The 13,412-nt window shown below is 36.0% G+C and overlaps 1 protein-coding gene and 1 pseudogene across 8 annotated transcripts in view; both read left to right on the forward strand.

Moving 5' to 3' along the window:
* GSTCD (glutathione S-transferase C-terminal domain containing) overlaps positions 1-11,415 on the forward strand; it is a 110,853-nt gene extending 99,438 nt beyond the window's left edge. For all 8 annotated transcript variants that reach the window (XM_088792321.1, XM_019738934.3, XM_088792314.1 and 5 more), the window contains 4 exons: positions 900-1,033; positions 2,944-2,974; positions 6,348-6,417; positions 9,445-11,415. In XM_088792321.1, coding sequence (XP_088648447.1) covers positions 900-1,033; positions 2,944-2,974; positions 6,348-6,417; positions 9,445-9,581 — 372 coding nt within the window. In that variant the 3' untranslated portion in view covers positions 9,582-11,415. The remainder of the gene's footprint in view (positions 1-899; positions 1,034-2,943; positions 2,975-6,347; positions 6,418-9,444) is intronic.
* A 723-nt stretch (positions 11,416-12,138) lies between these two features.
* On the forward strand, positions 12,139-12,251 carry LOC141570220 (U6 spliceosomal RNA; annotated as a pseudogene).
* The last annotated feature ends 1,161 nt before the right edge of the window (positions 12,252-13,412 follow it).

Genomic DNA, 13,412 nt, shown 5'->3' on the forward strand with positions numbered 1-13,412 from the left:
TCGTCTTTCAAGATCCCCACATCTGATTTTCTTTCATAGACTCCAATTTCACTTTATTAGCCTAATAATTTGCACAATTGCCTACTTTATATTGTAATACAATATAGATATATTTAAGGAATTTGTTTTGAAAACATTTTAAAATCACTTTAGTTGTTTTTCTTTTCGTGAATTACTGAAGCCCTAATCATGACTCTAGTTTCTAATTTCTTTTTCTTTTTTAAATAAACCCATTGAAAGTAGTTCATGCAATTCATCATTCAATGTTAGGAATTGGTGTATGAATATGAAAATTTGCTACATAAATATGATTTGACAGTTTTTATACAACCTTGATTAGATTATGTTCATACCACATTTGAAAAAGTGTTTTTAAATACATTTTCATTTAATCTTTGCATCAGCATTGTGATATGTCATCTTAACTACAGTATATAGTTTAGGAGAGTAAGGCCGAAAGAAATTAAATTTTAGGTGACCCAGGATCACACAGCCAACTGGAGTTCTAGACCAGAAATTCTGATTTTAATCTAGTGTTCTTGCCACAATGCTACAACTGAACTAAATGCATTATCAGCAAGAGCAGTAGTTTAGACATGCATGCATATTAAATTTTCCATATCTCACATCACATCAAATTTTTTGTTGAATGAAGCTTATGCTTCATTTACAGTGTTCTATTTGTAATCTTTCAACCTTGCTTAATTTTCTTAATGTGAATAGTTAACTAGTCCTTTGGTATGTCCAAATGAGAACTGTTATGTAATAATATTCTGGTAACTTGATACCTCTTGAGGATCAGTCCTCACAAAAAGTATTTAAAAAAAGAAAAGAAAAAAGGCACAGAAGTGGCACTGTTAGGAAAGAACTTAGTGCTAAGGTCTGCTTTTGTTTTCCAGGTGGCGTTGCATGCTTGTGGAGTGGCAACAGACATGGTGATTGAGCACTGCATCAAAACACGGGCGTCCTTTGTCACATGTCCTTGCTGTTATGGCTTCATTCAGAACACCTCAAAGTTTAATTTTCCAAAAAGGTGAAATTTAGTGCTCTGCCTAAGGCACCAATGTGGGAGTTAGACCAATGCACGAAACTTGTGTAATATACAGTTGCAATGAGATTTCAGTTTTGAGTTCATTCTCTTTTTCTACAATGGCAAGTATTGTTTATAAGTTACTTAAGGAAGAGAGGATCTCCTCTATGTCTGCCCTCGATTTTTCTCTTGGATCCAGCTCTTGCTGAAACTTAGAAGCAAGTCTGTCTAAGAGTCAGCCGACTAAAAGACAGACAGCTTCAGCACCTCTAAGTGTACTTCTAAATGGACGTCATCATCTAACAGGGACTCCAGAGTGTAGTGGTGAAGTGCTTAAGGACCGGGAAGTATTTCTCCTGGGTACAAATATTGGCTCCTCATGCTTTTATAAGTTGTTTCACCTCGAGCAATTCACTTGAACTCTTTTTGCCTACATTTTCTCATCTACAAAATGGAGGTTATAATAGTAAATTACCTCAAGGTTTTTGTGAGAATTGAAGGATACATATGTAAAGCACTTAGGAGCAACATAGAGTTAAGCACTCAATAAGTGTGATCTGTTACAGTAGTAGCAATACTATTTTTAAATACTGCCCATGGGTGGTGATGATGAATCTGCAAGCTCGCAGCCATTTTTACAGTCCTTCTTATCTCACGTAGAAGAGGGAGACATTTTAATTCTCATCACTTCAACTCAGCCTACTGGAGGGCCAATCTCTTGGTGTTTATGACATTTCATTCTGAGTCATAGTTACTGAGAACCATGCTGATCATTTTAATTGTAGATTAGATTAAATATGTTAGTTTTGGAAAGTCTATCCTATAATGTGTCAAAAAAAAAAACACTTCTTAATCATTTGCATCACTACTTTTAAGAAAACTTAGAAAGTTTCCATTAGAATTTATAGTTTCTATCTAAGTAATTTGAAGTTAAAAGTACAAATGATAGCCTTCCTATTCTTTTTCTTTCATTGTTTTGTTCTTTATTATAATTTGCAACTAGGTGAGAGAGAACCAAAGGAATTATGGAGAAGCAAATAAATAAAATGTAATCTGAGGTTTATTCAATAGTTGAAATTTTATTTTATTCTTAATCTATTTAGATAAAATGTATATTTTATAACCCACCAAGTAATTTGTAAGTCTAGCACTTACAGAACGCTAATTTGAGTTGTTCAGCCTACAGTCTCACTTAGCTGATCTTAAAATCTCAATTTAGTGTCTGTCGACTTTTTCACATCTCTGTAGATGTACGGACATTTGCCCTCTTTGTCATTGGAGGACCACTCCGGGGTCATTATTTCCCTTCCCTAGTCACCCCAGGGCAATGTGTCAGACAGCTAGGGACAGCCTCTCTGCCCCAGAGCCTGCTCCCATTATGCAAACTAGCCGGTCGGGGTCTTGTGCAACTGCCTTGCCATTCCTTCCCAGGGAATGTGTAATAAAGGCTCTTGACTGTTGTACCTCACTCCTTCTTCCGCCTGACCAAGCCTGGTGCTTCCCCATGTGGCACTGCATGGCGTGGCATTCCACCTCGTCTGGGGAACTGTGAGTCAAACTATCTTTTTAACTGTCTCCTAATCCATTGGCCTCACCACACCTGAATAACAATAAAACCTACATTTTAAAATAGACTGAATCTGTGTGCACCGATGTGGGGAAGAGAAAGAAAAAAATGGTTGTGCTTCTGACAGTGTAAACAATCTTTGAAAGAAATTCTTTAAAATGAATTACATATTGATGGTATGCTTTTGTCTTTTTATAAACACATTTCAAACTGGTATAGTATTTAGTTCATACTCTGCAGATAAAATACATATTTTCATGTATAATTGAGTTTCTTTAAGACTATTTCTACTCTTAATCTTTGGTATTTAAAATGATGACTAATTCCTTTTTCTTTTTTATTTCAGTGAACAATTTAAGAAAACTTTATCATACAAGGTAACCTTAAAAAGTTCTATATATTTTCCTAATATACATCTTATCTCTTTATATTTTTTTCCTCCTAAATTTCTAAAGGAGTATACAATCCATAGTTATATTTGAATTACTTATGAATATCTAATGTGGATTTTTCTTTTTTGGAAATCAAGATTAATCTTTAAGTAGTTGACAAGATTTTGAGGAGAGTCTGAGAGTTTACCCTACTTGCGTGCTAACTAATTGGCCTACCACAGTTTCATGGATGCTGATAGAAGACAAGAGACTCGTGAGTCAGAGACAAACACAGCTATCACTGACAGCAATAGAAGTAAACAATCATTTTTGCCCAATTTGAGTCCAATTCCTAAAGGACAGTGCAGAAAGAGCCTGGTGACATCTACATACATAGTGAGTTTCATTACAGGAGAGGAAACCTGAGCTTAGGAAACCCAAATGCTTTAAGATTTAATCTTTAAGTAAGTATGCCTTCCCTTTGCTCCAGAGGGGAGACACTGTATAGTTTCCAAGGTTGTTCACTATACAAATGTCTTGGAAAAGATAAACTGGAACAGAGGCAAATTTTTCTGTTAAAGGAAAGATAGTAAATATTTTAGGCTTCTCTGGCCACTTCCGAATCTCCCACATATTCTGCATTGTCCGTGTCATTGTTGTTGGTTTACAACCATTTAAAAATGTAAAAAAAAAAAAAAAAAAAAAAAAAAAAAAAAAAAGCATTCTTAACTTTTGAGCCATACAAAAATAGGACAAATAGGACATAGGCGGGATTTGGCCTCTGGGCCATAGTTTGCCAACCCTCTGATCTGAAACAAACGCAGTGTTTCTGCCCATCAACATGAAGAAATACAAGAGGCTCACAGAGAATTGTCTCTTCCCAGTAGTCAGAACACTGCATTGTTTGGGTCACTAACTAACTTGAGCCAAACAGTTTCCAGCTTTCTGACCATCACTATTAACAATTGAGCAAGAACGTGACTTAATGCAATCTAAGAAATGATAATATTTGAGAGAAATGCATAAATAATCGTATTAAAAGTAGATAAATTAGTTTGGATTTTTAGTTCAGTTAATTCCACTTCTTGTACCGACTCACTAAAAATATACAGTCTCATTTTATAAGCCAGCCCGTCTTCTAGGAATTTTACCTTCTTCTTCTAACAGTGAAATAGTGAGTTACAGTGACCTAAAAATGTTCATTTCTACCACTTTGGCACCTGTTTCCTTCACCTCTATGTCTTGAAATAAATGCCCACCTTCAACTCTATCTCCCAGCCCACCTCTCCGCCATCCCCACCCCCACCTCTACCCATCCACCTACTGTACAGACAGACACCTATGGAGAAGAGAGTGCAGTGTTCATGCTTTCATGTAAAACCAGAACTTTTCTCATCTTTGCCTAGTGGGTGTAAAGTTTTCACATCCTAGGGAACTACAAGGTTTTGGGGGAAACATTAGGATGTCAGTAACTTCATTTTCATAAGATTCAAGACAGCTCACCTTTCTCTTGCCAGGTCCTGCCAATAAAATAGAAAATGAATGGAAAACTCAAAATAAAAAACTAGAACCTTGTTTAATCTCTCCTTGAGTGATGCTAAATAAATCAAACTCTGACAGCAGGTATAGAAAAAAACCTACAGTGCTGAAGAGATCGAGGGCCACAGTCTCATGGCCTAGAAAAGAATGAAGTATCTCTAGAGTGGAAAGAGATGTGGTACCCAGTCTCTGCCAGAGAGCAGAAAACTCTCAGTTCCTCTTTATCTCCTCTTTCTCCCACACCCCAAAAGCTGCTTGGCCACCAGCCCTTCTGAGGGTCCCAGGTGTAAATGCTCTACAGAGAAATCTTCTTGGATACTGTGGCAAGTGTTTCCTAACTTAACCCGGGTGGGTGGGTTGGCAGGCAGAATACATGGATTTAGTGCCAAATATCTTGAGAGTCACTTTGGAAGTGTTTTTCTCCACAGTTCAATTTAGCTGGCAAACCTTTACTGAGTACCTACTGTGTGCCTTCTCCTTTCAGAATGTAACTTCTACTGGGGAGAGCACATGCACAAATAATTCCAATGAAATGTGATGGGACTTACCAGGACAAGAGAAATGAACCTCATGTGAGGTTGTGATCATCTCAGCATTACCTATATTTAAAGTAAATCTTAATTTTCAAACACCCTGAGGACAAAGGGCATGCTTTTTCTTGCCTTTTCTTCATATTATATACTTCCAAATTCTTCTGTCCCTTTGTTGATACCAATTTATGGGAGCGTAATAAAAGTTACTCATGCGAACCATTTTATTAGTACCCTGCACATTGCCACTAAATTTTATAGTGAAGCATTACAGTGTTTTTTTTCTTTAATGCATAAAAGTTGAGACATGGTAACCCTTCAAAAAGAACTAACATCGCACAATCATTTCAATTACCTTAATAAAAAATGGAGGCCACAAGTGGAATGCACAAAAGACCAAGGAGACAAATGATGAATCTGAGTCCAACCCGTTGGCTAAGCTGACAGGTGAGATCATTTACACACTTGGAAAGTGCAGCTGTCCTGAATGAACAGTTGTCATGGGAGCACTGCTGTCATCTTGACTGCAACTAATCACTCACCTTTGGCGACTTGCAGATTTGAGAGTGCTGTGCAGTCTCATCAGCTCTCATCCCTTTAAAGCCTTGTTCTTTTTTCGTTAATGCAATCTTTTCTAAAATGGTTAAGCAGAAGCAATACTGTCCCTCCCATTTCTTCAGCTCCTCTTAAAGCAGAAATGATACCTTCTGCAGCCTTTTGGAGGGAGAGGTGAGTGAGTGAGTGAGCCAGCCTCCTCTCCTCTAAAGGGCCTGCATGAAGGGAAGAGTCAGGAAAAGCAGAGGAGAAGCCAGCACCGCGCTGGGTTCTGGAGAACTACAGCAGCCACAAATAGTGGTCCTCCACAGTACTTCCTTTCCCACTGGCAATAGAAAGAGAAGCCACTTAGAATGCTTTCTTAGGGCTACGTTCCCTGAGATTCAAATTGTATTAAAGGATAAATATAAATGAATTTTAGGTCTTTTAGTCTTAACATATTATGATGACAAACTGTAACCATATTTTGGCTAAAAGTAACTGTTAAATTGCCCTGAGACTCTTCAGTGTATCTGTTCTTAAGAACTAGATCGGCAGTCTGCTTGAAGGGAAAGAAATCACTGAGCACCATTTTCTGAAAATGTGCTTCTTTCAAAAGTACGATGTGTGCAGCACTTGATTCAATTAAACAATGCAGAACTCCAGAAAAATGAGGTAGTTTTTTTTTGGGGGGGGGGTTGTTTTGTCTTTTTGTTTTTTACAATTTTGAAGCAGAAGATTAAAACAAACCCACATTCTATTGCTTATTCTTTTAGGAACACATGATTCTGTGCAGATTTGCAGATCAGACAGCTGTCCAGCTTCCACCCGAACGAAGGCTTATAGGTATGTGTTTTCACAGCAGCTGTTGAGTAGATTATGTACAAGATGCCTAGGAGTGAATGGACCAACTCTGTATGGGGAAAACTGGTTCATTTATCAACAAGAAACTCAAGTTTATTTTTCCCAGAAAACTTAATCCATATTGAAAAGGGATAACAACATTTTATCCCATGTTTGGTAACATGGATACTTTTAAATACATTTGCAGTGTTTGTGCACTGAGTAGAGTTATTATGTTAGATCCCTTGCTTACTGTTATGAAGAAACTGAAGGATCTATCAGAAGCCACATAACAAAATAACAAAGATGGAAAAAGCAACTATGCATGCCAAAATTGATGCATTAAAAATGTATAAACAAGGAGATAATGTTTTCTTTCTTGGAAAAAAGATTATACTTGTATATTATTAATCATAGACCAATATATTCGACATGTATAATATTAAACATTACCTGAAGTGGAAGACCTACAATAACATTTCAAGTTTAAACAATGAATTTATCCAAGACTTTGCTTTAGAAAAAGAAATCACATTTAGAAGCATAATAGCAGCTAACAGTGATTGCACATTTAAGCACTGAGCTAAGTGCCCTCCACCCCATTATCTCAGTAAATTCTTCTGAAAATACTTATGGAGTATGTACATACTATTATTTAAACTTTATAGGTGAGAGAATGGGGACAAAGCTTGCCCAGAGTCCTTTAGCTGCTAGATGATGGAGCTACTCTATAAACCCAAATTATTTGATTGTAGATATCAAGCTCTTATCCATGTTTGCAATGCCCCCCAGTGATGGTGTCACATCACTGGAAAGCTAGGTTCCAAAATTAGTGCTTAAAATGATTGAGTGGAGTCAAAACTAGTCTTAAAAATTATTTAGAAAAGCCCCACATTGGAGACCATCGTGGGCTGGAAAACAGATTGCTGTATCTTTGGCTGAGCACCAGATGTAGTCATTAGCTTGCATTCAAGGATCATGTTATATGAGAAATAGTTATCTCTAAACTCTAAAATCAAAGTCAGCATAGCAAGATACTCACAGTTGGAGAGGCATTTGAGATCTGAGGCTGAAGAAACAAGTGATTTCCTTCTCTTTCTCACACTCTGGAGCATAAACATGGAAAAAGCTTGCCCTTTCCTGCCTGTATCCTCTTTTTCAGTCTCTTTCCCTCTTCCTCCTCCTTTTCCATTCCCAACGCTTTGAGTTAGTTGAATGTATAGTTCTTTAAATAAATAAATAAATATATATATATATATATATATATATATATATATATATATATATATATATGAGAGAGAGAGAGAGAGAGAGGTATCATTTACATATATACATCAAATTACATTTGATATAACTCCACTAGACTCAGAGAAGACATAATTGGTGTGGTGGATTGGGCTGTACCTGGTTGATGTTTTAGTAATTAAACCAGGAGGGAGTAACTGGAACGGAAGCTGCTAGTTGAGAAGGAGGAGCATTTGGCACGGTCACTGGTGTGAAGAGAGGGAAAGCCAGGTTCAATTTCAAAGACTCCATCAAATGTCTACATCTATACTTTGCATAGGTTATACTTTTGTTTTGTGAACATTTTAGGAATCTTCCCAGGTCCCAAAAGGTAGACTGCCAACAACTGGATTTCAATTGTAAAGACATTTCTTCAACATGTGAAAACATGTGATTCTTCTACGTAATGGAAAAGGAAAATTTAACTGGACTGGGATCAAAGCCAAGGGTAAATGAGCTGCACTGTAAGCCCAGGGTGGGTACTGAAGGAATGTAGAACATCTCATCTGACAGAGAGTGTTTCATTTTACATTGAGAAGTACATGGGGTAGGAGAGACATTTACAGATGTCTTAAAGGAAGAACGATATTTTAAGGGAAAAAAGAATGTTAGCCATACGTCTGTTGATGACTAGGGAGTGAGTTAGCCTAAATGGAATTCTAGACATCTCTTTTTATATCATCTCTAACACGGTTCATACTTTTGGGCATGAGCCTTTTAAGGAAAATAGATGAAATGTTTTAAATCTGAATCTCTCATTGCCAATTCTTACCTACTGATTTCACCTTCCACTGTTTTTTTTTTCTGTGAGGATTCTTCTGTCTTCTACAGAAGAGCTTTTCTATTTTCAGTTTTCTATCTTCACTTCTGAAGCTGTTTTAGTTTAACAGTTTCTGCTGTCATTTTAATAAATCACTTAGAAATAACGTTTCAGCATTATTATAATTATTGAGGAAAACATGGAATGAAGTTCTGTAGAGTCAGTAACCTTTCCAGGAGGATGAAGATATTTATATATTGAATTAAAGAACTTGAAAGTGTAAAAGCCACAGCTTTGAATATATTCAACCCCAAATCATTTCTTTCCTGAACTGCTGTTGAAAACAAGTTTGCATTTGCCAAAGGAACACAAATTGCCAGTCAGTTTTCCTCTTTTGTTTTCAAAGATTACAAAGAAAATTGAATACCACTATTGCATATGGGTACAGAAGCTCGGATAATTAAGATTATATTACACTCAATATTATACATCCACCAGAAATAATCAGTACCCAACTGAGAGTTTTCTTAAATAGTTTCTATTTCCCATTTATTCATTGTCCTAAAAACCCCAAGTGCAAAATGTAACATTCTTTCCGATGTCCTTTTGCTTGCATGTCACTTTAGATATTCTTAAAGACAGATATTATTTGTTTTCATAGGGAGAAATAATTTTCACATGGATTTTTAACCAATGTGGAAAATAGAATAGCTAGTTTTTATTTGAGATTTATTTATAAATTCATTTTAGAAGGTTAACATTTTTTAAATTATTAGCAGAAATAGATCTGTGCAATAATGTATATTTGTCATTGTCTTCTCTGCATACTGATCAAGAATTAAATGGAAAGAGACTAAACAGGACTTGGGGGCAAACAGCATTCTCCATAGACTTACGGATTTTGTCACTATGTGGAGTCCGGTAAACAAACTCAAATGGCGCTCTCAGCTGGAGAGCGTCTCATGATACCGTTCACTGTATTTCAGGAAAACAGTGCATGTGCCTGGTGGACCTGGACCGAGCCAGAGCTGCAGGAGAACGTGGCTACTCCGCTCAAGTGATATCCATGGAGCCAGAGAGCTGCTCTCCCAAAAATAACATGATCGTGGGAGTTCCCACTTAGAACAAGATATTCACGTTTGATGTTTTGCCATCCGTCTTCACGATGAAAGCCCAGTGGCATTCAGGAGGTTCTTGGCATAACTCGCAAGCAGCATTAGCCATCTTGAACCTATTGTGCTCAGGAAGGAAAGCAGCAGGAAAATCTTTGAAGAAAGGCTGCCTGCAAAGCGTCACAAATGCTCTTATAATGTGTGATTAAAAGACCACTGGTTTTCATAGCGAGGATCCCCTGAAGTCTCGGTTGCCAGCAGAATAATGGTCGCTAATGGAGGTTCCGTCACTGGAATTACAATTTCCTTCTCAGTTCACAGCTTTTGTGATGTGGCAATGTGGTGTTCAATTCAAAACAATGTACTTGCAGGCTTTATAACCATTTTAGATATTAAAGAAGAAACTCCAAGGTAGCTTCGGGGGGATTTGTTTGTTTGTTTTTTTATATTTCTAACAACTGTACTTTTTCTATATATTTTTTTAAATCTAGGTAATTATAGTGTGGTTAAACTTTTAAGCTGGGGTGAGTTGGACTTGCATATCATTACATCTACTTAATTTAAATATATTCTTATAAATTACCCAATGAGATTATCGCTGGTTCAAACATTTTATATGAAGACACTATAAAATAATTGCAATGAATTTCCCATTATGAGAACATATAATGTGGACATAAGTTCTAACTCATCAGTAAATACACTGATTAATTAATTCAAGTCTATAAATAAAAGTAATTATTGGGGATCCGTTCTTTTTAAGACTCTGGCCTAGATTCTTGTAAGGATACAAAGATAAGTTGCAAGAGATACAACATTTTGCCTAAGAAAGTAAATGACCTAGAAGAGAAAGATTAATGAATTAGTTAAGTTCTTTATATATACGTGGTCACAGGATTTGTTTTTTCAGATATTAATCATATTTTTTTTTTTTTATTTCTTGGTAAAACATATTGAGTATAAATTATAAATTGGAGGTGGTAGGAGCACAGAGTATAGAAGCGTATTTGAATAGCTCTCTCTACCCAAATTCTTATTCCACCAGCCGAAGTTTTTAAAGACAGATGGTATGTCCTTTCTCACATGCTGCTAATTATTTAATTTTTGCATGTCCTAGGTTATTCCATTTGAGATAAGATTTATTTCATCAATTTTGATGTTTCCAACCCAGCATGACACATACCATGAGAAGAAAGGACTTTAAGAAATAACTCTTTCATCTCTGTGGATAAAAATACAGGAATACTATATGAATTGAGGGGAGGGCACTGAACTCGTGTTTTCTGGGATAATATTTGAGAAAAGAATTAATCAACAGTCCTGAGTATTTTAGTCATTTGAACCTATAAACATGCCATGCTCTTTTAACCTGGGCTTTCTGATTTTAATTGAGGTATAATTTACAGACAATAAAATAACAGATGTTAAGTGTTTAGTTTCAGAAGTTTTGACAACTGTATACACCCATGTAACCACCAGCAGAAATAAGATATAGACTATTTCCATTAGCGTAGAAAGTCCTCTCATGGCCCTTTAAGTTCAATATCCCCCATCCCAAAGGCAACCACTCTCTGATTTTTATCACCCTACATTTGTTTTGCCTATTTTTGTCCTTTAAATAAATCAAGTAATTTTGTATGTAGTCTTTTGTGTCTGGCTTCTTTTGCTTCAGAGTATTTTTTGAGAAATAGTCACGTCGTTATGTGCATCAATCATTTCTTCTTATTCCTACATAATATTCCATTGTATAAATGTATCAAAATGTGTTTATCCGTTCTCCTATTGGTATTTATTTGGATTGTTCTCACTTTGAGAATATTATGAATAAAGCCTATGAATATTCTTGTACAAATGTTTTTGTGAATATATATGTTTTCATTTCTCTTGACTAAATAAATACCTAGTAGTAGAATTGCTGGGTCATTGAATAAATGCATGTCAGTTGCCAAACAATTTTTCAAAGTGATTGTACTATTTTATATTCCCAGCAGCAACATATGAAAGTTCTAGTTCTCCATTCCCTCACCAACATTTGCTATTTATTGTCAGTCCTTTTTATTTTAACCATTCTGTTGGATGTGACATGGTGTCTCATTGTGGTTTTAATTTTCATTTCTCTGATGACTAATAATGTTACTCATCATTTATAAAGTGTCTTTTCAAGTCTTTTGCTCATTTTTAAAATTACTAGGTCAATTGGCGTTTTTATTGTTGATTTACAAGAGTTCTTTACATATTCAGGGTATGAGTCCTTTAACAGATATATGTATTGAGAATATTTTTCTCAGTCTGTGGCTTACCTACTCATGTTCATACTGAATGTTTTAATTTTCATAAAGCCTAATTTATATCTTTTTTATGGCTAATATTTTATATGTCCTCTCTAATAAATCTTTATCTACCCTAAGGTTATAAAGATTCTTCCTACAATTTCTTATAGACACTTTATGGTTCTAGCTTTTTACATTTAAGTCTATGATTTATCTGAAATCAATATTCACATATAGAGGTAAGTAGGTTTTGAGGAATATACAGTTTGGCACCATTTGTTTAAAAACTTTCCTTCTCATGCTCACTTCGGCAGCACGTATACTAAAATTAGAATGATACAGAGAAGATGAGTATGGCCCCTGCGCAAGGATGACACGCGAACGCGAATTCATAAAGCGTTCCATATTTAAAAAACAAATGATCTCACTTATATGTGGAATCTAAAGAAAAGAATAAGTGAATGAACTAATCAGAAACAGTTTTGGAGACATAGAGGAAAAACTGAGGGTTGCTAGATGGGAGGGTAGTGTGGATAAGGGGGAAGGTGAAAGGATTAGAAAGCACAATTGGTAACCACAAGATGGCCACGTGGTTTTGAAAATTAATTCGGGGAATATAATCAATAATGTTGTAAAGATGTTGTAGGGTATCCAATGGACACTTGTCCCATTTGGGAGACCACCTCCGGGATGATGTAGATGCCTGATCACTGCACTGTACACCTGAAGCTGAAGCTGAACAATAATGTAAAGTACAATTTTATATTATATATATATGTATATATATGTATGTATATACTTACGAGAAGCGGAGTACAGCATTAGGAATAGAGACAGTGGAAATGTAATGGCTCTGTGTGATGTCAGAGGGATAGTGGATGGGGGGTGGGGGGGTTCACACAGTGTGAGAGATATAAATGATAAACGTCTAAGTATTACTTTGTCTTGTGCACCTGAAACTAATAAAAAAAATGAGACTATAAAAAGCAATAAATAAATAAATGAAATGAAATCTTTCCTTCTCCCTATTGGATTGGGTTGGCACCAAGGTTGAAAATCATTTGGTATTTATGTATGAGTCTACTTCTGAATTCTCTAGTCTGTTCCATTAATCTATTTGTTTGATTACTGTAGCTGTATAGTAAATTTTAAAATTAGGTAGTTTGTCTTCCAATTTCATTTTATTATTATTTGATAGTTTTGATGTTATCACCTTGAGTGTTTTACATGGTGTCTCCACTACCCAGAATAGTCTCCTCTTACCCCTTCCACTAACTTAATCTCATTCAATCTTCTGTCTTAGACTTGCCCTCCTATGGGAAGCCTTTCCTAACTTCCTTGGAGTTAGTGCCTGTTATACAATGTGCACCTTCCAGAGGACCCTTTTGCATCCTCCCCAAGTGACTCAAAGCACCAACCCCTGCCCCCTTCAAAAATAAGTCCATACGATGAATATGGAGAATAAAAAAGGAAGTGACTCCACTGTTCTCCCATTCTTGCTCTCAGGCATGAAATTCTCCAGTGGTGATGGCTCTTGTGAGCCATCGATATGTGTGTGAATGATTGCTCTTG

This window comes from Rhinolophus sinicus, chromosome 1, assembly GCF_057876585.1.
Source record: "Rhinolophus sinicus isolate RSI-liver-muscle chromosome 1, RSI-T2T, whole genome shotgun sequence".
Taxonomy (NCBI): domain Eukaryota; kingdom Metazoa; phylum Chordata; class Mammalia; order Chiroptera; family Rhinolophidae; genus Rhinolophus; species Rhinolophus sinicus.